Source organism: Schistocerca gregaria, chromosome 4, assembly GCF_023897955.1.
Source record: "Schistocerca gregaria isolate iqSchGreg1 chromosome 4, iqSchGreg1.2, whole genome shotgun sequence".
In the NCBI taxonomy this organism is placed as follows: Eukaryota; Metazoa; Arthropoda; class Insecta; order Orthoptera; family Acrididae; genus Schistocerca; species Schistocerca gregaria.
Genome location: NC_064923.1, coordinates 569520758 through 569544736, shown reverse-complemented (window position 1 = coordinate 569544736; position 23979 = coordinate 569520758). Strand labels below are relative to the sequence as shown.

At 38.5% G+C, this 23979-nt stretch overlaps 1 protein-coding gene across 2 annotated transcripts in view; it reads right to left on the bottom strand.

Moving 5' to 3' along the window:
• The window catches only part of LOC126266867 (neural proliferation differentiation and control protein 1), a 1079198-nt gene that overhangs the window by 364385 nt on the left and 690834 nt on the right, over nucleotides 1-23979 (bottom strand). For both annotated transcript variants that reach the window (XM_049971491.1, XM_049971490.1), the window contains exon 5: nucleotides 5526-5592. In XM_049971491.1, coding sequence (XP_049827448.1) covers nucleotides 5526-5592 — 67 coding nt within the window. The remainder of the gene's footprint in view (nucleotides 1-5525; nucleotides 5593-23979) is intronic.

Sequence of the window (23979 nt, the reverse complement as noted above, 5' to 3'; positions counted from 1 at the left end):
GCGGTCGCGCGGTTCCAGGCTGTAGCGCCTAGAACCGCTCGGTCACCCAGGCCGGCCTAGCACAGGCAACTGGCGAAAGTGTGATGTGTAGCATTTAAGACAACCTACCATACAATGACAATCTTAACATAAAGCCTCATCACCGTTCTCGGTATTACTTTCAATCTGCTCCTGCAGCTATTGAAACTAATGCAAGCGATGGAGAAAAAAATGCTAATATTTTACGATAAAACAGTACAACTGACCAATCTGTTTCACTAATGACATCATTTTCCAAAATTTTTGAGAAGCCGATGTATTCTAGAGTTGCATTTTACCTTAGCAACAATAATATCTTTAGTGAACCACAGTTTCGATTTCAGAACACGTGCTCAATTGAGAATGACATTTACACGTAATTTTACAAGCATTGCAAGCATCAAATAACAAAACAGCACCGTCTGCTTTTTTTCCGCGGCCTACCTAAGGCATTTGACTGTCAATCGCAAAATTCTCTTAGTTTAAATGAGGTTTCATGCAACTGATGGTATAGCCGACCTATAGACAATGCCATAGCTAACCAAAAGAATGCAGAAAGTTGTACTTCGTTATCCAACCAAACCAATGATGTAAGATTCTTCTGCCTGAGGAGAAATCACATATGTGGTTCCCAAGGCTCAGCTTAGGTCCGCTATTGTTCCTCAGATGTGTAAACGATCATACCTCGAATATACAAGCAGAGTAGTTATTTTTGCGGCTGACTTTAGTATCGTAACTAAGCCAAGCACACGTAGAGGAATAGAAGAAATCAAAACAACGTTTTTAAAGGTATCGTAAACTTGTTTTCTGCGAATGTTCTCATTCTCAGCTTCAAAAAGGCATATCACATACATCGAGACACATTACACCAATGATATGTGTAACACATTATGAGAAAACAATAAACAGAATGGAAACTTTTGAGGTTTTCTAAACTGGTGAGATTTACACTGGAAAAAACACATTTTGGAACTCTTAAAACAACTTAGTTCAGGTACATTTGCACTTAGAATCATATACAACCACCCGCTCGACGAGAAATTCATACCAAAATACCGGAAAGTTGCACAGTATACAACAACACTCAAGAAAGGAAGTAGGAGTAATAGGCTGAATTACAGACTCATATCACTGACGTCGATTTACTGTAAGATTTTGTAACATACACCAAGTTCGAACATTACGAATTACCTCAAATTAGCTGTTTATTGATACACAGCAAGGATTCATAAACTATATTTCTTGTGAGACACAACTAGCTCCTTATTTGTACGAAGTAATGAGTGTTATCGACAGGAGTGCTCAACTGATTCCATATTTCTAGATTTCCGGAAGGTTTTTGACAACGTTCCTCACAAGAGACTTCTAATCAAATTGCATGGCTATGGAGTATCGCTTCAGTCGTGCGATTGGATTCGTGATTTCCTGTCAGAGAGGTCACAATACGTAGTGATCGACGTAAAATCATCGGCGTTTCCCTTTGTTGTTCCCAACCTGTATAAACGGTTCAGGAGACAATCTGAGCAGCCGTTTTAGATGGTTTGCAGACGTTACTGTTATTTACCGTCTAGTATAGTCATTAGAAGATCAAAAGCAATTAAAAACTGACTTATACAAGGAATCTGTGTAGTGCGAAAACTGTCAATTGTCTGTGAATAAGGAAAAGTGTGTGGTCATTTGTGTTACACAAGTATAAAGGCTGTATATTCAACTAAATACCTTGGGAGTACAATTACGAGCAACTTAAACCGGAACGGCCACATAATGTTGTGTGGAAGGCAAACAAAACACTGTGTTTTATTGGCAGAACACTTACAGTTATAAGATCCAACAATCTGCTAAAGAGACTGTATACAACACGATTGTTGGTCCTGAGCTACTGTACCGCTGTACGAATGGCATCCTTACCAGGTGGGATTGACGGAGGACATCGAAAAAGTTCAAGGAAGGGGACCTTACTTTGTATTATCGCGAAATACAGGAGAAAGCGTCACGTACCTGATAAGGGAATTAGAGTGGGAATAATGAAAACAAAGGGTTTTTTGTTAGGGCGAGATCTTTTTCACGTAATTTCAATCACCACCAACTTTCTCCTCCCAATCTGTAAATATTTTACTGTCACTAACCGACATAGGGAGAAATGATCATGATAATGAAATAAGAGAAATCGGAGCTCGCACGTAAAGATTTAAGTGTTCGTTTTTCCCACGTGCTGTCCGAAAGTGGATCGGCAGATAAGCATTTTTAAGGAAGCTCAGTGAACCCCATACCAAGCACTTAACTGTGAAATGAAGAGTAGTCATGTAGATTTAGACGTAAAATCTGTTGAGTCTTGTAGAGACAAATCAGTAAGCTGACATTTTCTGCATATTTACATTCAGTAATGTCATATAATGTCCTTCGCTAACTCCTCTTTAGGAACGAAAGTCTTAATTGCTCATAATGGTCCTGTAAGAATAAGATGTGGTGCTCATCCACAGTCTGTTATAGACATTTGTTTAAGGGGTTAGGAATGGTGGCTACTGTTTCACAGTATATTTATACCCTTATGGAGTTTGTTGTAAACAACCCATTGCGGTTCAAAAGGGACAATGACGTATATAAGTATAATGTCAGAATGAAAAATGACTGTCATTACTCCACATTAAGGTTCTCTTTAGCACAAAAGGGGTGAACAATGATGTAAGCAAAATTTTTGGTCATTTATCTAGAGATATATAATTTCTAACAGACAACAAAGTAAAATTTTGATACGAACTGGAAAAAGTTTCTCTTTGACAACTCCATCTGTTCCGTAGAATAATTTCTATTATTGTATTGTGTAAAAGTTGGTGGGGAGGAACTACCAACTCAGGTAAGTGCATATAAAAAAAGAACTTGTAAATGTGCAGCATTTATAAATTGAAGTGATATTTGAATTTAAAATGACTCGTGCCACATCATTACGACTTATTGTGCAAACGATGAAATAGCTCGCTAACATGAACAGAAACGAACGTACCATAAAAGTTCCGTTATTATCTGAAAGACGGTCTTGTAGATCAAAAATCTACAATTATATCAGTGGCAATATCTCGCCCAGGAGTACTGCCGCAGTTTAATTCCCGCACCATTGCTCGGATGTTTAATAAATATATTAGTGTCAGTGGTGTTGAGTGATAGTTGTAATTGCTAAATATGAACAAAGCATCATGACCTTTCAGAATTCCTGTCAGATGCCATACAAAATCTGCGGTTGCTTTAAGCATGCTATACCGCAGATCTCTCCAACAAAAAACTTTGTTCAATAGTTGGAACTGACCTCACGTCAAACCTGTCTACAAGAACTGTAGCAGGAGTAATCTACATTCATCTTTTGCACAATATTAGAACACATTCATATCTCAAATGGAAGTATCTAGAACACAATACGTTCTTCCCCACAACGACCCTCCTGGATTCTCAAAAAAAACATCGGTGTTACGAAATCCAACTCGTACTATCTCACGCAATATTCTGAAAGCCATGGGTCAAGGCTTCAGGCAGGTGCAGTATTTCTCAACATTCGATAAACATCTGACTCTGCTCCAGACCGACACTGATTACCAAAATACGACGGTATGAAACATCAAACGAAAACCCTCAACTAGCAGACGCATGCAGTTACATGGCAATTATCACGGGAACGCCTACTTATAAAGTTTCAAGAATCATTGTTGGGTGAGAAATCTAGGGCTGTACTGCTGTCTCCTACGTATCTCTCTCTAGAGATCGTCAGGAGATCAGACAAGTTATAGCGTGTTCGGAGATTTTTAAGCAAATAGTTTTTCCCGCTCAACATACGCCATTGGAATTGCAACAAATCTCATTACGTTGTGCAGTGGGAAGTACCCTCTACCATGCACTTCGCAGGGGTCTGCAGAATATAGATGCAGATATCTATCCAAAGGTACAAAAGTAACAGTTCATCAGATCCTGAACAACGCAGTATCGAGGATATACTTTCTGTCTACGAAGTATACTTTCTGTCAACAACGGGGAAATGCTTTCGAAAATTTCATATTTGGAGTGAGCAGACAAAGAATATTCTAATATCTTAAAAAATACAGCAATGAGCCACTTTTTAAATGTAAATTTGTTTATGCTAATACGCGCTTCGGGATTTCACCCATCTTCAGTTGATATAATACATGTACATTCTTAAACTGTACATTGTTAAAACAGCGATAACAGTTTGGATACTGCAGCTGGCCTGTGCAAATTAACAGTTTCGCTTAGCTACTATACTTCGTGACTTGTATATTTACGATAAAGTACTGGCTAGAAGTACTTAGTTTCTTCTCTGGTTGTTGTTGTTTTGGTTTTCGTCTTTGTAATCATGGCACACTCTCCTACTTTTTCACTTCTATTTTCCACAAAATTAAAGAAGAATCTAATAATTTCTTCATCATCAGCAAAAGTAGTAACTGCAACTCGCACGAGAGTTTTGTAGACTGTGTAAACCTTCCGAATGCTGAAAAGCTTCCAGAAATGTAAATAACCTGTATGTTTCTTTTACTCTCGCTTTTCTAGAAGGCTAATAACTAACGAACAGCTACTTCCTGGGTTGATGGTTCTGCCGTATATTGTCTAAGGCTTGCGTGCAGTTTGTCATAGTTGAAGTAATGGCACATTAACGGCATTTAAGGCTGAAATAAAGCAAGGAATGTTTCCGCCTCGCCCAATAATTCAAGCAAGTCCCGAAATGTAAGCCACACCGCCTTGAACCAGTTTCTTGCCTTACGCTACCGACAGATATCACAATTAAAAGTTCGTCAGACATCTGTGTGCCAAAATTCAATTCAGTTTACTTCTCACACGAAAATTCGATAGATGTTACTTGAAATAAGTCTGAAAATAAGTGCAGAAATTGCCAATTGTGTAATAAATGGAAATCCGAAGTTTAATTGTAAACATTAAGGTTTCATCATGCAATAACCAACAAAACTGTATTCAAAATAGTAATTTAATATCATTGAAAAGGCATTTTCCCTAAGTAAATAAAAATTGGTATGGTAAGATGAAAACATCTATTCGCAATTCTATTTAAGGGATGGTATAAGTTGGCCTTAGAACTAATTCTTTTCAGTGACGTCATCACGAATGTGTGTTACACTTTTCTAATGTTTTCATTGCTTTCGTGGAATGTCTGACGCTAACATGGAAAGTACGCTGCGCATGGCGAAAACGTTGCCTAGCAACGCAGCTGAACTGCGCCGCGATGCTACATTCACTTGCCTGCCATCTCTCGGCAACAGGTTGAACTGATACGGCGCTCCTGCCATCTGGTAGCGGTTTTGTAACTCACACCGCTATACGAAGAATGCCACTAATACAAAATCCGACAAAACTTACATTGTAGGTCATGCTATGACTTTTTTGTCAGCTTTGCGAATAGAATGATTTCTTTTCTTCTCATTACGAATTTACTGAAGTTTACGCATGCATGACATAATGAAAAAAAAAAAAAAATGGAAAGCGCCACTCACCGGTACCAGCTAATCCCTATGGCAATTATACCAACGATGGCTGCCGCGCTGCATCCGGCCACTATCGCTGGAAAATAAAGAAGCACAATACATTAGCGTTTACCTTCAAATTCCGGTATAATTTATGAAATTATGCAAGCATTCAAGATGCCCATTTTTCAGTTTATATTTTATTTCTTAAGTATTTAATTTCACTTAGATACCCATGAGATATCAAGAGGAAACAAATTACCTGCCTTCATATTTAGCTGAGTTACCTATCAGACATTTCACTTAATAAGTAGATCATCAGCGCATAAAGGCTACCGGTATCTCTGAAACAGATACACTTTCCTGTTATCAGTCATTTTCACATTATCAGTTACTTTCAAGTAATCGTAATAGAAACGTTTATTCTCGATGTTAATCAGTCTTATATGGAAACTATTGCAGTTTCTCTCACAATCACTGCGTCATCAGTCAAGTGACTAGTAGGTAAATTCAGTACATGACATGACAAATAATTTTTCTTGACTATTAATAATGTCACTGTTAATCTAATGTGTAATACAATGTTACTGGCCCTGCAAATTATATTTAGTAGTGTACTCTCTGCTAAAATTAGATTTGAGAATTTATATGTTCAGGAACTCTTTTAATTACAGCAGACCTATCTCCAATTATATAAACGCTTTTCTAGAAGATTTTAGTGAAATCTACCTAACTTTAGTATAATATGTACCAAAATACTGTCATATATATAAAAATATTGGCCACGAAAGGCAATGGTCCCGAGTTCGAGTCTCGGTCAGGCACACAGTTTTAATCTGCCAGGAAGTTTCATATCAGCGCACACTCCGCTGCAGAGTGAAAATCTCATTCTGGAATTATAAATTAGTTTTGTGACTGTTAATATTGGATTGATTCTCCAGTGAAAGAATCTCGAATCCTACAACCAGAACCAGGCAAGATATTTTCGAATCAAAGGACTGGGAAATAGTACCACAGTAAAAAATTAATTTCTTCATATACAGCTTCATAGTAGCAGAAAGCCCTATGAGAACAATTAATAATAATAGTCATATTTTAACATATTACATAATTACTTTCATAGCCCTAGAGTGAGCCAAAGAATACAAACAAAATTGGGGGAAACAGACATTGGAATATGTACAGTGCTGACGTCTGGTGTAAGCTATACTTCGGGATGGACAGATTGGCGTATAAAAGGAACTGTGGTGAGTTTCATCTAATCAGTCAGAAGACTCATGGGAAAAAGAAAAAAAGAAAATGTCACTATTGTCACAGTTAAAGTTGTCGATTCCTATATAAATGATTAAGTATACAGGTTAGTGAGAAACACCAACTCACAGCTTACATGGGGCTGATTGTTGTATAACTAAAGCTATGCAGAGAACATAAATTTTTAACATAGAACAGTCATAAAAGATAAATGTTGTTATAACATAGAGGTAATAATCAGTGATATTGAAAATTTCAAACTCTTAGGACTAAAGATAGAGAGGAAATACTGTTGATTATATCATTTTGAGAAGAAATGTTATTTAAACCAAAAGACTAATCTCCACATTTACTGACAATGGAACCTTGTTTACATCAATTAATTTCATTGTATCATCACCTAGAGCATGGTATTTTGTGGCAACCCTCTGCAGTCTGAAAGAGCATCATAAAAGAAAAATAGGGCAGTTAGAACTATTGTCGTGTCTGTTTGCAAACTACATCCAGGTCATTACTAAAATGTTTCCAGAATCTAATATTGTCATTCCTGTTACATACCCTCTTGTGGGTACTGAAATTAGATAATACTACCTTAATTTTGGTACAAACAGTTATATACAACTATGTAAGCTTCATACTTAATATTCTTCCAGCAGGATTGATAAATTTTAATCATAAGAATCAGATTATCAAATCTAAGTTGAAGTCTCCTGGTCACAAACTTCTTGCATACAGCATACATGCTCTTGACAGTAGTTTATGATATTTCATTGTACACTATTATGTAACTGAATATACTTTTACATTATTTAATTGTTTATTATTTGATTACTTATTTTGATTTTTGTATTTTATTCAGCATTTTGTAAATTATGCAGTAAGTTGTTTCATGATCCATTTGATTTAGCTTTAATAGTCTTGTAAAATGGAAAAAGATATAAAAATTTGGAAAAATAAACAGAAAATGTTTTGTGAAATGATTTCTCTAAAAATAAGAAATTAAATAACTAAAAAAATTGCCATGCATTTGAATGATGCTCAGAATCATGTACAGTGTATGAGATACCTCGAATGTTTCCCAAATCTATTTTATTTTTTACTTGTGGACAAATGATTTCACAAAACTTTTTTCAGAATTTTTTGTTTTGTGTTTAAGTTTTGTTCAGAAAGCTTTCTATAGATGAAGATAAAGTAGGAAAATTTCAGTTTATGCTATAATTTGATATTTATTTTATTTTTTCAATATAAAAGACAGAATTTAATAATTTATACACCAATGTAACTTTTTGGATGGAAAATATCTGGTCCTCAAAGAGGTGAACTTCTTGACACTTCATCTACATGACAACTAGCAACAGCTGTCCATGATATATTTGCTATTTTATTAGGATTTTAATTTCTCTCTGGCAGACGATTTCTACATGTGCATGAATGTTTGGGGCATTTGAGACCTGTCGGGACAGAGTATATTTCAGTTTATGAATGTTTTGCTTTTCATCGATTTTATTTCCTATTTATTTTCACGGGTTGGTCATTTATGCTGATTGTGGAATTTCTCGTTTTTGATAAAGTTCCTTTAGTAAAATAACAAAAATGTATACTGTTTTCTACACTGCTGTCGTTAGTTATGCACCAGTAAATTAGTCTTTCAAAAACTTCCCTGCCGTTTTTCCTCTAGTTTAGCCCTTGTGTTAGCAGATACTACAATTAACATATCATATGTATAGGTATTGTGGCCTCTAGTGTTTGTTATGCTCTGAAACTGGTTCAGTAATGACTGGTCCCAACACCTAGAACTCTTGACCACAAACAGAGCCCTGTGGGCAGCCTTTGTAATGTCTTTCACAATTTTCTTTCCAGGACATTTTAATTGCAGTTGCAATATCAAGTGTCTTCTGTCTTGTCTTAAAGACAGACAAGCAGACAAGAATTCTTTCAGTTAATACACACATTTATTTAAAAGAAAAGAATTTAATTTGGGTAATTTTATTATACTACATTGAGCCACTTATATATGGACTGTGGTCTGTTACTTGTAAATTAATTCTGTCTGCTATGACTATGCTTATTTCTTGATTTGTTGTTATGTCCATTATAACATTTAGGTATGTCATCCTGACAGCTTAAAAAAATGTGCTCAGTCCATTTGTAGACAATGAGTATACAGTGAGATGTTTATTTTTGATAAGAACATTAGGAATTATCTCCATTTGCCCAGATCATGCATCAGCCTAACAGCTTCCTTTTGTAGCACCGGGGCTCTATTCAAGAGTGAATCAGCAGCACACACCCACTGCTCTACCCAATAACATAGAAATGGGAAAACTGCCTTACAGTATATTGTTTTCAGCGTTTGTTACATACAGTTTTGGACAGTTGACTAAGCAAGTAGAAGACACTGCTCATTTTCCTGGACACAGAATTAATGTGGTTTCCTGGTCAAAGATTTCCACCCAAGTGTAGACCAAGAAATTTGCAGTCTTTATTGTCTGTATAAGAAATTTCACAAATATTTTCTTTACATCTGTGGCACAAGTTGACTGCTTTGACCTCCACTATCACTTTGTGATATTGACTTTAAGACCCTGCTCACAAGGAATTTGTTAACTTCACCCCTCAGTTTAATGAAGATTCTGCTTCCTCTAGATCGCTGCTAAGTACAATTTCCTTACAGAAATTTTTTAAAACAAATACAATTAAAACAAACTGTATGCCTGGGAATACTGTAGTGTGGCTTCACTATTTTTCCTCGAACTGACTGGTGAGTGTGTGAGAGAGCTGAAATATCAAAATTAGAAAAAAAACAGCAAACAGGATTAAAAATGCAGTATCTTCATTCATCAATGAAAAACTAGGTTTCTATCAGTGTGAAAAATTTAAATGTTCATCACTCAAGTACTGTTAGGAGCTATTTTTACCTGAATGTAAATCAATAATGCCATGCAGTTTTGTTATCAGTCGTACATATAATCGATGGATAGAGCTCCTTTGTTTGAGTCCTCTAATAGTTTTGTAAATCTAAGGTTAACATTTGGCTGTGTCCAATGCAGTCTGAATCCCTGAATTTCTGGTGAACATAAAGAAATGTTACATATAAACAGTCACAGTATATCTGATGTGGGTCTGTAACTTTGAACAATCTTAAGTAACAAAAGAGTAGTGATGTAATGTTCTTGTGTCGACATCAGTTTACCACAAATGAATAAAATCGTAAAGTTAATATTATAAACTAAACATATTAGCATTAAGATTCAAGTGGAAGGAAGCAGAAGTGTATGGAGTGCAGTAACACTAGATAATATGATTCTTTTAATTGTAATTGTAAATGAAAAATGAGATTATAGCGAATTCTGAAGCTGTATTGTGCTGGCTGTTTTACAAAAACAATAGTTAACTGTTTTTTCATGGTTTTCATCGAACAATTGATTTAAATTTCTATTTATGACCTATGCTAGGTCTTAAACTTCACCTTTTAAAAACTTTTAGATAGTAGTGATTTAAAAACAATTTTATTTTACAAAATGCTAACAACAAATAAGTAAGCAATGCCTAGTCTGTCATAACTGTGTTATCAGACTATGATAAGAGCTTAGTTATGTGTCTAGATGAGACACTGTCAAACAAAATATAAAGGATAAACAGCAGTATTTCAACAGAAAACTGTTCAGAATGTCAGTGGGAAAATTTTGGCTGGTTTTTTAGTTGACAGGTATCATGTATCTAACATAAACACCAAATTCGCATATTCTTTGATAAATTCACTGGTGCTTCTGGAAATAGTGGCCTAAATAATACAGTTCTGTCTGAGGCTAAAAGTAAAGAAACCTGAAGTGCCAGTATGTACAACTATGTTTGCTTGGAAAGATTAGATATTTAAAATAAACAATACATGTAAATGGTCCATGAATACTTTCATACTGAAAACGCTATTACAGCACATTAAGGAAAGTCATAAATAACTATGAAAGTGTATAGTATTCTAAAACTTTGTGATAATATCACTTTGTGATTGTGCTTATATATCACCAGTCTTAAAAATGATATTTATGTTAAGGAGAATTATAATCTTGTAAATGGCAGTTGCAATTTATTAAATATTTTTAGCAGTCGTTTGTCAAATGTCACTGATGAACTTCAATGGACCATTTCATAACAAAATGAAAGTTGGTTTACTATGCAAGCAATATCGAGAAAATTTAGAGAAAATGGAATTTTCTAGTTCTGTTGTGATTCTTATTACATACTAAAAGTAGAGGTTTTTGTATATACAAAGATTTGTTACTATTTCATATATTTTATGAATGTAGGATAGTTTCACAGAAAAATTACAATATTTAATATCGATGCAACTGCAGATCTTATCTCTGTTTTTTGTCATACATTTGAGCACAGTTAAAACGAGACACCCTGTAAATTACAACTGCCATTTTATCCAAATTTTCATACTTAAACAGAGTGGGATAGGAACAAATGAATATTAAATTGACCAGTTGGAGGTACATTTTTGTAAAGAAAGTTTTAATTGATTGAAAGCAGTCAGATTAGTAGAGAAAACTGTACTGTCTCAATTTTCATAAACAAATGAAGAGTGAGAAATGTACAGATGGGCTGTCAAATTGATCAAAACTTAATTACTTGAAACCAAACAGGGTGATCAACAAAAACTTTATTAGTGGTTTGAGGTAAAATTACACAGTGAGTTTTTGTGCAGATTTTTATACCAAAACAAAGAGTCAGAAATAGACAAATACTGTATCAAACTAACTAGCATGTAAACCATTTTTGTAAAAAAAAGGTTAAGTTGGTTGAGATTAATCATCATACTTAAGAAAAATTAAAGTTGTGATTTAAGAGAGAATTTTTATCTAAATTTTCATAGTCAAATGAAGAATGGGGAAGTAAAGAGTAACTAAGAAAAACTTAATTACTGATTTGAGGGCCACATCGCCTATACATATATGTTAATTGTAGTATCTGCTAACACAAGGGCTAAACTAGAGGCAAAACGGCAGGGAAGTTCTTGAAAGACTAATTTACTGGTGCATAACTAACGACAGCAGTGTAGAAAACAGTATACATTTTTGTTATTTTACTAAAAGGAACTTTATCAAAAACGAGAAATTCCACAATCAGGATAAATGACCAACCCGTGAAAATAAATAGGAATTAAAATCGATGAAAAGCAAAACATTCATAAACTGAAATATACTCTGTCCCGACAGGCCTCAAATGCCCCAAACATTCATGCACATGTAGAAATCGTCTGCCAGAGAGGACTAAAATTCTAATAAAATAGCAACAATTAACCAAAGATGTTTTCAGCTGCCACTAACTGCAATAAGAACATACCGCAACGCAATCTTACTCTGTATTGTGGGCTATGGGTCGAGTGTTTGGGCTCAGAGCCAGAGAGGTAAGGACAGCACAGGCTCTGCAGCGAACACAGAGGAATGTTCTCCTGTGCCTGAGAGGTACGTGCAGAACGACAATGACTGAGGTTTGGCGATATTAGGCTTGCTACCTGTAGACCTATCAGTAAGGAAGAGAGGTGCACAATACTGGATCAAAAAGCACGATAAAATAAAAGACATATTGGGCACAAGAGCTGTAGTGAATATGAAAATAAAAACATGCATTGACAGAGAATTGCAAGAAATCTGGGACAGGGCAGAAACAAGGAGGAGAATCTACGAGTTCCTACTTAGCATAAAAGAAAGAACGAGAATGACTTACTTCCATCTGACCAAGTGAGCTATACACTACCTGTCACGACATATCTCGTATCCCAGCTACTTACTAAAAATCACAACAACATGCCAGACATTGTGCACGTGGAGCAATCGGTATCCCAGCACACATTGTCTGGGAGTGTGCTATAGGACAAGATATTGCAGACCAGGACAGGAATGTGTTTGGAAGTACAACAGTCTATAATATAATATGAAATGAGCAGTATTGGCATAACATGCACTCACTCACAGCTAAGATATCAGCTTATGAACTGCAGGCCTATGTGGCCGAGAGACAACCAAGAAAAATACCATGACATCTGGAGACAGCCATTTCCCAATCTCTGTACCTTGGGTAGCATAGCAACACAGTTCCTGTGAATCCTGAGTTGCACCTCAATGCGCCAGAGGCTAGCCATGGAGGCAAATGAGAAATCCAGCTTGGTTCTCATACCAAGTACAGTAGTTTAGTGTAGTATAGAGCTGTCTATTACAGTGCTGTAGTAGCACAGTCAAGATCATAAATTACAAAATTTGTGGTCTACCAATGCCACATAATGTAATACTCCAGTAGTGTGTGGCTTCTGGATTCCAGGTGTCAGATATCTGTGCACCAGATGGCCAAATGATAGTATGCAAATGTTATCTTTAGTTGGTTGGTTGGTTTGGGGAAGGAGACCAGACAACGTGGTCATCGGTCTCATCAGATTAAGGAAGGATGGGGAAGGAAGTCGGCCATGCCCTTTCAGAGGAACCATCCCATCATTTGCCTGGAGTGATTTAGGGAAATCACGGAAGACCTAAATCAGGATGGCCGGACGCGGGATTGAACTGTCGTCCTCCCAAATGCTAGTGTTATCTTTAGTCATTCTTATTTCTTTGTTTTAATATAGTTATTCTGTGTAGATCCCCCCCTCCTTAAACAGCGTAATGCTTAGTTATTATCAACATATTTCTAATCATGTTAAAATATTATCTGCTTTATTCATGTCTTTTCATGGGCAACATTTGATCCATTCTTTTGTATAGATAATAGATTAAAAGAAAATAGCAAATAAATAATAATAAAAATATATTATGTATTAGCATTTGTAGAAAATAAGTGGGTCTCTAAACCTTGGCTTACAAATATGAAACATACTAAATATTTGTATACAATGTGACATTTTCAAAAGTCATCATGTGCTGACTATATGCAAAAAAATGTAAAATTAGAAACACAGTCACCTAATGTGAGGAAATAACTTCTGTCTTAAGAAAACATTAATCATACTTAAGAATAATTAAGTGCTGTGTAGCATTCACTTCATTTAACAATAAACTGTAATCAAGTGATATAGAAATTTATAATTCTGCCAGCAAGAAAGTATCCATACAAGTGTTCACTCATTACCTTGTTGAAGAGGCTTTCAAAAAAATAAATACTTCCAATCATAGACACATTACCCGTAAATGTCCACTCCATGATAAATTTGACTTCTTTGAAGTTTTTCTTCTACTTAGACACAGGAATGAAGATATTTATTGTTTTACATTTAAGTATATTTTGCTTTACTTTTATGCAACCTTTAATCTACTTGCAAACTTTTAACACATAATAAATTGTAAGGTACTTTTAAGGCATTGTCTAATGTAATCTCTAGCACAGCAAACATTGGTTCTTTATGTAACTTGGATTTTTTTCAGACAAGTAGTTTGTGAGATTTAAGATACTTTTAAAATCTCTTTCTTCGAGAAAAATCTTATAAAGCAACTTGCAGAAATCAGAAATAATAGGTAGATAGATTAGAAGGCCAACGTAAGTTGTAAATATGCATCAACTGCTCTTTATTCACAAGTGTTCACCTACACAAGAATGTTAGCCATATAAGTTATAAACAGTCTCCAGAATGAGATTTTCACTCTGCAGCAGAGTGTGCACTGATATGAAACTTCCTGGCAGATTAAAACAGAGTGCCCGACCGAGACTCGAACACGCGACCTTTGCCTTTCGCAGGCAATTGCTCTCCCATCGGAGCTACCGAAGCACGACTCACGCCCGGTACTCACAGCTTCGCAGGAGAGCTTCTGTAAAGTTTGGAAGGCAGGAGACGAGATACTGTCTGAAGTAAAGCTGTGAGTACCGGGTGTGAGTCATGCTTCGGTAGCTCAGATGGAAGAGCAACTGCCCGCGAAAGGCAAAGGTCCCGAGTTCGAGTCTCGGTCGGACACACAGTTTTAATCTGCCAGGAAGTTTCATATCAGCGCACACTCCGCTGCAGAGTGAAAACCTCATTCTGGAAACATCCCCCAGGCTGTGGCGAAGCCATGTCTCAGCAGTATCCTTTCTTTCACGAGTGCTAGTTCTGCAAGGTTCGCAGGAGAGCTTCTGTAAAGGTTGGAAGGTAGGAGACGAGATACTGTCAGAAGTAAAGCTGTGAGTACCGGGTGTGAGTCGTGCTTCGGTAGCTCAGATGGTAGAGCAATTGCCCACGAAAGGCAAAGGTCCTGAGTTCGAGTCTCGGTCGGGCACACAGTTTTAATCTGCCAGGAAGTTTTATAAACAGTCTGTTTGACTATTGGCTATCCTTATGCCAATTTTTTCAAATTATTGCATGTATAGGTTTCTTTAAGCTTCAGAACTCGTAAGTCCTTTGCTTGTGTCATATATGTACCTATATACACTAGCTTTTGTTTTTAAGGTACTTTAAATAATCTACTTCTCCGTTCAACATTCATTATTCATTTTCTTCACAGTTTGTTAGTGATGGTGCATATTGCTCAAACAGATGACTTGTGAATACAAAGTTAGAGTCAAGTGAGTAGTTAATGATTCTTAAATAGAATAAGCTGTTATTCTTTTTATTTTTTGTAAGATATTAAAGACTACCAAAAAATGAAATTAAATATCTCTCTAGGCATTATTTCGTCCTTTTAATTGACCTTTTTCCATATGTTCAATGAAAAAGTGGTCACATGATGTTTTATCTGTAAAGTTAGATGGGATGAGATTAGAGTCTCGAGTAAAATTCTAAAGTTTTGACCATGGGAGGTACTAATGAATTCATGGATTATCATGATAAAGCTTAGAGAATTATAGGGTACATGAGATGTGAAGTAAGATTATTTTGAGCAAGGCAAGGAAAAGAAATCTAAAATGGTTCAAAAGACCTTATTGAAAGAAACAAGTAAAGAGATTAGTGGAGTGAGTTAGTTACTTTCCTTCATGCCCATAGTTAATGTTTACAATATCTCAGTATAGTGTAAGATATTTCATATATTCCTAATACTTTCCTGAATATAAAAAAGGCTACTAGTTAACTGTTTATAGGAGTAATGGGATGGATTTATAATCGAAAAACACAGTCGTATGCCATCTATTCAAAATTTCTGTAGAATAGTAAGAATTCATAAGGAAAAAATGGTTACATTTCATTTTTAAACAAACCTTTTTTGATTATGGAAATGGTTGAATATTTTAGTACATTTATCCATGTTGTTTGGAACTGCTTGTGGCCAGCAGCTCTCTTATAAATTTATGAAATAATTTTAGTGTTCCGTTTTTACTATTATTTATCAGCACGACGAATTTCGCAGCATGCTATTCATCAGGTGCATTACAGTTACATGTATGCTGTTATGAGTATGACGAGGATTATCTGCTGGGCGTACCAGTGAGGTTATATACTAAAATGTAATCATTTTTGCTGTAAATTTATTTGTCTGCACACAGAGCACAGTAATGAAAACAACACCATCAAGTAAGCTAAGATAAAGTAGTAACCCTTCCAGATCTCCAGGCATAGACTACTCGGGAGGATGTCGTCAACAGGAGAAACAGAACTGACTTTCCACAGGTCACTATCTGGAATGATAGGTCCCTTAATCGGGTAGGTCGGTTCAAAAACTTAAATTGGGTAATGGCTAGGCTGAAGTTATATTAGTGGGAGTTAATGAAGAGCAGCAACAGGAAGAAAAGGACGTTAGGTCAGGTCAGTTATCGACACAAAGCCAAAGAGCTGTAAAGCAGGAATGACGAAACGATGAATGACAAAATAAGAGTGCAGGTGAAGTACTATAGCCGCGCAGAGTGGCCGCGCCATTAGAGGCGCCATGCCACTAATTGTGCGGCCCCTCCCTCGGGCATGGGTGTGTGTACTGTCTTCAGCGTAAGTTAGTGTAAGTAGTGTGTAAGTCTACGGATCGAGGAGCTTAGCAGTTTGGTCCCTTAGAAATTCCCACACTTTTGAACATTGAAGTACTATAAACAATATTGTGAAGGAGTTACCATAACCAAAATGAACATGAAAACAACATCCACAACTGTAGTGCAAGTTTACATGCCATTTCTCTCCACAGATGAAGAGACTGAAAGAATGTATGACGAGATAAAGGAAATTATTCAGATGGATAAGGTTCACGACAATTTAATTTTGATGGAAGAGTGGAATTAGAGCTTAGGAAAATGAACACAATGAAAAATAATAACAGAACGTATCCTGTAGGATACGAATGAAAGTACCTGGTAGAAATTTGCACATAGCATGATTTAACTATTAGTAACACCTGGTTTAAGAATCTGAGGAGGCTGTATACGTAGAAGAGACTTGGGGACGCTGGTAGATTTCGTAATATTTATGTAACGGTAATATAAAGATTTCGAAACCAGATTTAAACTGCGAGTCATTTCCAGGGGCAGTTGTGGAATCTGATCGCAATGTATGAACTGCGAACTGTAGATTAAAACTGAAGGAACTGAAATGGAGATGGGACCTGAATAAACTGAAGCAACCAGAAGCTGTTTAGAGTTTCAAAGGCATAATTAGATAACTTTGACTGAAGCTGGGGCAAGGAATGGTTACATATTGTACGCAACCGCTCCCTAAACAAGAGCGTTAGTGATGGGTCGCGCCATAGTAAACTCTGGCGTGGGACTATTGCCATCCCTCAAGAAGATTCAATGGCCATCGTCACTGTGCAAACGGAATCTGGATTTGGCTCTAAAGAAGTGATTTTAAAAAAGTTTCGAATTACGCTAGCACAGTCATAAATGCTTTAATATAGAGTTACTAGAATACACTGTAGGTCTCACACGGGGTGTATTCTGGCGTCACAGCCGACCCCGCCACAGCACAGACCCCTCGACTTTCATAAACAATTGCGTTCATTGGGTTTTTGGGGGTAACTGATTCCACTAATTGTTATGCAATCGTGGAGTCATATGATAGTGGATCCTTCAGTCTGTTTACGAGCAATACATTACATTTGTGTACGCTGACGGTCAACTGCAAATCGCTGCACCAAGCGTCGATCCTCTGCTGGCCTTCCAGCAATTCGCTGCAGTTTTCAAATGTTGCGATCTCTCATCCGTGATAGGTTCTTAGAGTGCGTTTTCAATTCTTTTCAGTGAAAAATAATTGTTTGCTGTGCGATCGTGTGTTATGCTAACCACTGCAGACATCGAAAAAGTTAGGAATTAAATTTGTTTCGTATAACACAACAATGAGACGATACAAACAGATGAGTAAATACTTGTAAACGTGTCGATTTTTTCAGTTGGTAATGCCTATGTCTGCTCGAAAAATTTTGCTGGTTCGCGTCTGAAAAGTGAGCTGTTGAATCTTCCCCCGAAACGTATGTTGAAGCCTTATCCTGTTCCAGGTTTACATCTCCAGTTCTCCAGAGTAGATGTAGGGGATAATTATGAGTCTAATAACGTGAGAAATATTACGGCACAATAACAAAGAAGAAGTAGGGGAGAAGTCACAGGTAAATGTGATAGCAAATAATGAAGAAACCAGAGCAAACATTAACTACTTCTTCCACAGGCCTTGGCGGGCCCATTGGGACCAACCGACCGCCATGTCATCCTCTGACCGCCATGTCATCCTCTGCCAATAGTGTCACTGGATGCGGTTTGGACGGGCATGGGGTCAGCACACTGGTCTCTCGGCCGTTTTCAGTTTTCGTAAACTGGAGTCGCTACTACCCGATCAGGCAGCTTATCAATCGGCCTCACGAGGCTGAATGCACCCCGTTCCAGTCCTCCCACCAAGAAAAAAAAATCCTTGGCGTTACCAGGAATCGAATCCGGGTCCTCCGATGGCAGTTCAGCTACAGAAGCGGATAATTATGAAAGAAAACAAGGAATGCTGCAAATATGACAATGCAGGGTTTAATGCTGAATTGCATAAAACCTTTACAAAAACTGGCTAAAGGTTCTTTTTCTGACTATCAGCAGCAAATGGGTACGAAAGCTTGTTTTACTAACTAGTCATCCGAAGATGCGAAGGGTAGCTTGGTGGTAACGTGTTCGCCTCCCATGCAAGCGAGCCTGGGTTCGCCTCCCGTGCAAGCGAGCCTGGGTTCGGTTCCCAGTCGGGTTGGAGATTTTCTCCGCTCGGGAACTACTAGGTGTTGTGTTGTCTGCATCCATTTCATCCTCATCATAATAGTACCGGACGATTTTGGTAAATGGGAATAAACTGCAGAGAACGGTCCCTGAGACAATAAGGGGCTAACAAAGTCATGATGGACATATGATCGGAAACGTCGGAAATTTGTTACAACCTAGGTACACCCACTTGAAGGTGTGAATGACGAAACTTTGACAGGGACTCAGGTATTAGGACTGGCGAGTGACTCGCCAGCGTGGGGTGAGACAGACGACCGTGTGAACCATTCTCCACGGCAACTGCTAATATCCACGTCACGATGCGTGTAGGTCTTATTACCTATGGACTTGCTGTGGCGACGACGGTTTTGTCGCAGGTTCGTCGTACAAGCCACCACGGTGCTGGAATTCCTGTCATCCATCTTATTCACGTATGAGATCAGCTTTACGATGGGTCCATGAGGGCTATGGAGAATTCCCTTAGTTTGGTCGCAGTGAACCATCAGCTCCAGTTTAGCTTCATTGTGGGAGCACAGATAATTGGTGCCTGCATTACACGACCAGTCATTTTCCCCAGCTCGCCTCATAGGCCACGTATATCCACACTTACTGCGGCTGACCTTGGCTACCTTGCCGAAGAGATGCCTTTGGCAGTAGGAAGGGTGATGTGGCTACTACATGGGAGTACTGCAGCACATTGCCGTCTTGAGTGTAGACGCAAATACAAAGGTTAGAACCATATATACACCACTAACGCATTCCAACAGCCCAAACACTGAAAAATAATCTCAGCAAAACCCTCCAGGACGCTATACACTTAATTGACTACTTATGGGATAGCGATATGCACACATACAGATGGCGCAGTATCGTATGCAAAAGGTATAAAGGAGCGGTGCGTCGTCGAAGCTGTCATTTCTAGTCAGACGATTCATCTGTAAAGGTTCCCAGCGTGATTATGACCCCGCGACGGGAATTAACATATGAACGCGGAATGGTAGTTGGAGCTAGACGCATGGCACATTGAATTTCACAAATCGTTAAGGAATTCAATATTCCGAGATCCACAGCGTCAAGAGTGTGCCGAGAATATCAAATTTCAGGCATTACTTCTCACCAAGGACAACGCGGTGACCGACGACCTTCACTTAACGACCGAGAACATCGGCGTTTGCGTAGAGTTTTCCGTGCTAACAGACAAGCAACATTGTGAAATAACCGCAGAAATCAATGATGAACGTATCCGTTAGGTGAGTGCTACGAAATTTGGCGTTAAAGGGGCTGTGGCACAGACGAGCGACGTGAGTGCATTCGGTTGGACCCTAGATGGCTGGAGAATGGTAGCCTGGTCAGACAACTCCTGATTTCAGTTGGTAAAAGGTGATAGTAGGGTTCGAGTGTGGTGCAGGCCCCACGAAGCCATGGACTCAAATTCTCAACAAAGTACTGTGCAAGCTGTTGGTGGCTCCATAATGGTGTGGGCTGTGGTAACATGGAATGGACTGGGACCTCTGGTCCAACTGAATCGAGCACTAACCGGAAATGGTTATGGTGCGCTACTTGGAAATCATTTGTAGCCGTTCATGGACTCCACGTTCCCAAATAATGATGAAATTTTTATGGGTGGCATGCGCCATGTCATCGGACCACAGTTATTCGCGACTGGTTTGAAGAACATTCTGAAGAATTCGAGCATATTATTTGACCACCCAAATTCCTTGCTACGTCGAGTTGCCGCACTACAACAGACAAAAGGAGGTATCCAAAGACTTCTGTCACCTCAGTGTCTTGTAACTTACAAAACACAAGGCAAAAACCACCAAGATAGGTGTAAGCCATCCAACATATATTTACATAATTTTATTAAAAAATTATAATCACTTGAAAATGGCACAATAGCCGAAACGAGACAGGTTATCAAAGTCGTGCAGGAGAAACTTGGGGAATCTGGAATGTTTCTACTGTTGTCTTTGCAGTTTGCCCTCGGGTTCGAAATGGTGGCACCTCGTAAGGTCATGATAACCTCCTTAGACTGCAGGGGCCTACTGCTCGTCGAGTTCCTTGAGTGTGGAACAACAGTCAGTGCTCTGCGTTAGGAAGACAGTTTTCGTAACTGCGACGAGCCACAAATCAAAACGACCAGGATTGCTGTCGGAAGGTATCATCCTCTTGCACGATAACGCCCACCCCGCACTGCAACTGGACGAAGGCTGGGTTTCAGCTATCTGGTAGGGAAACACTGCAACATCCTCCATTTAGCCAGGGTGTTTCAACATATGATTTTCAGATCTTTGGCGACCTGAATAAAGACATGCATGGACATCGGATTCCGGCGGACGAGAAAGTGAAGGATTTTGTGCCATTGTGGATCCGTCAGCCTCCAACGGGAATCGATAGGCCGGGCCCCTTGTGGGATGATAAACGTTTTAATCCGTGTGGTGACTGCTTTTGAATGGAACCACTTGATTGTTTCGTTGTGGCGGATGTTCGTTTTCATTTGACTGCCTCCTACAGCACTGCCGAAAAATGGCTCTGAGCACTATGGGACTCAACTGCTGCGGTCATTAGTCCCCTAACCTAAGGACATCACACACATCCATATCCGAGGCAGGATTCGAACCTGCGACGGTAGCAGTCGCACGGTTCCGGACTGCGCGCCTAGAACCGCGAGACCACCGCGGCCGGCACTGCCGAAAAAGGCGGACACCCCACCATCATCGCACAAGATGACGAGCGTTTTTGTTTTTTTGGTACTAACATGGAATGACGATAACAGATTACGCTTGTAATGGGAAACCGTCACAGAGGCAGCCTAGAGGACATTCCAAGCGAGGTTACAGGAGGCTGTCAACACGAAGTGTTGCAGGGAGCTGTACAAGGGGTTGGTTTTGCTCCACGATAATTCCCCAGCTCATTTTGGATACGACACAGTCACACATGCTGCTTCTTTGGTCTATCAGATTTGATCTCACTCCCATATCCTCCCTACCATGGCGCCCTTTGGCGTATTGCTCTTTCCTTGAATCAGGAAACCATGGTGTGGCACTCATTACCAGGATATGAGTGCGGTGATTTTCGTGGTCGAACGTTTCCTGAACAAGCCAAGTGCAGACTTCTGCAACCAAGGTCTCTATTGTTCAGATTGAAGGATGAAGAAGTAAGGAAGGATTAAGGGAAGATTGGGAAGATTAGCGTTTACCTTCCTGTTGACAGTGAAGCCATTACAGACGGAGCATAAGCTCAAATAACCTCTTCAGTCCCGGAGTATCTTATATGACACCTCCAGGTTTTATTTTTTTCTCGCGTGCGTAAATAACTTTACTTTTTCTGGCATGTGGTATCATATACGATAGACATCGAGCTTCCACAGCTCACTTGTTCATCCTTTTGCGGAACGCCATGAGGTTCAGCATTTATTGCAAGCATCGGATTCTGTAACTGCTACTACGGTGAAATAAAGGTAAATACATATCTTACAACTGCTTTCACATGCTTTAATAACGTATTAAAGATGTACAGACATTCCTCAGTTAATAGCTAACCATAAAATGATGTTATAACTGATTTACGAGCTTTAACCTTCTGGGTATCACATACGATAACCCGAGACTCAATGGCGACCTTTTTTTACGTCGGTGGAAGGGGGGGGGGATAATTTTTCTGACTTCGTTCCAAGGGTTGGCTGCCATTTCGGTCCGAAGGCTGCAGATGCCTTATCTTTGTACAGAGTTCCTTTGCTTTAGTCCTGACAGAGATTTCTTTACACATTCCACAAGAATTAAAATTAAATTAGAACAAGTTAAAATTACAACCTAATACCTATCCATGTGATAATATCAGGAAAAGAAAGAACACTTTGAAAAATGTTGCTATGGTAATTTTGTTTGAGTATTTCGAATTGTTTATTTACAACTGTTAATAGTTTTGATACCAAGTAGTCATTTTGACCTATATTGAAATCTACAGCAAGTATGTTAACTATGTATAATTAATGTGACTGTTTTCTTTGTTATAAAGCAACAAGAAGCTACAAACTTGTATGTACAGTTGTCCTGCTTAAGGTCTGAAGAATCATGTATTATAATATTTGTAAAAAATTCACTACAGTTTCAAAAACAGTTTTGAGAGTCATTCATTTTTAACTAGCATTAATATAAACACAATAGTAGCCCACTTGCACTTTTAATACGTGCTCATTACTGAAAAGGATAAGGAGGGGAATCGGCCATGCATTTCAGAAGTTTTGAAGCGTCGCTCTCCTCAATAGAAGTCCAGTGTACTGACCACTGTGCCATTTCAGTCGGTGAGAAGGATTAACCGTTTCAGCTAGTTTCATGGTAGCAGACAAATTTTTTGAGCTGGTATTCAAAACTTTATGACTACCGCCCATGTTACTTTTGGTGGAGTGTTTAGGTGTCAGTGATAGTTTGACAGTTTGAGAGTGTAAGACGGTTAAAATTACTTTGTAGGAGTGTTTGAAGAATTTGGGAACAGACGGAAGGTTAGATGTGTTGATATAGGTGTGGCAGTAATTCAGGGCTTTCAAGGATTGGGAATACAACTGGCTGCCGAGATTCATATTTATAGTGGGAGATGTAGAGCAGTCAAGGAGTCTTAGTTTTGAGAACATATGGGAACTTTATGAGATGGTAGAGAATACGGCTGTAGGCAGATAATGTGATACAGAAAGTGAGGCACATGTTCATCATTGTACAGAGACGATAAAAATAAACTCCTCACTCATGTGTCAGGAATTTCTGTAGAGCCCTCTCTGTTATTATAGGAGCTCTGCCTTAGGCCGTTGGCACACGGAGCGTGCTGTCGAACGATAACGTTGAGCGTGCCAAGTTCAACGTGTTGCTGAACGCTCAGGGATGATGCTGCTTGTACATACGGTACGTGGGTCCCAACGTGGCATACGCGATCGCAACGCACTCCAGCGGCAGTTCAGGGATGTTTCTAGTTCGTAAATCACACTGTTTACTTAAAGGGGGAGCGTAATATTCCTACGTTAGCTCTATTAAGACGCACATTTCCTCCATCGGCCCAGCCGCTGGTGGCCGAGCGGTTCTAGGCGCTACAGTGTGGAACCGCGTGACCGCTACGGTCGCAGGTTCGAATCCTGCCTCGG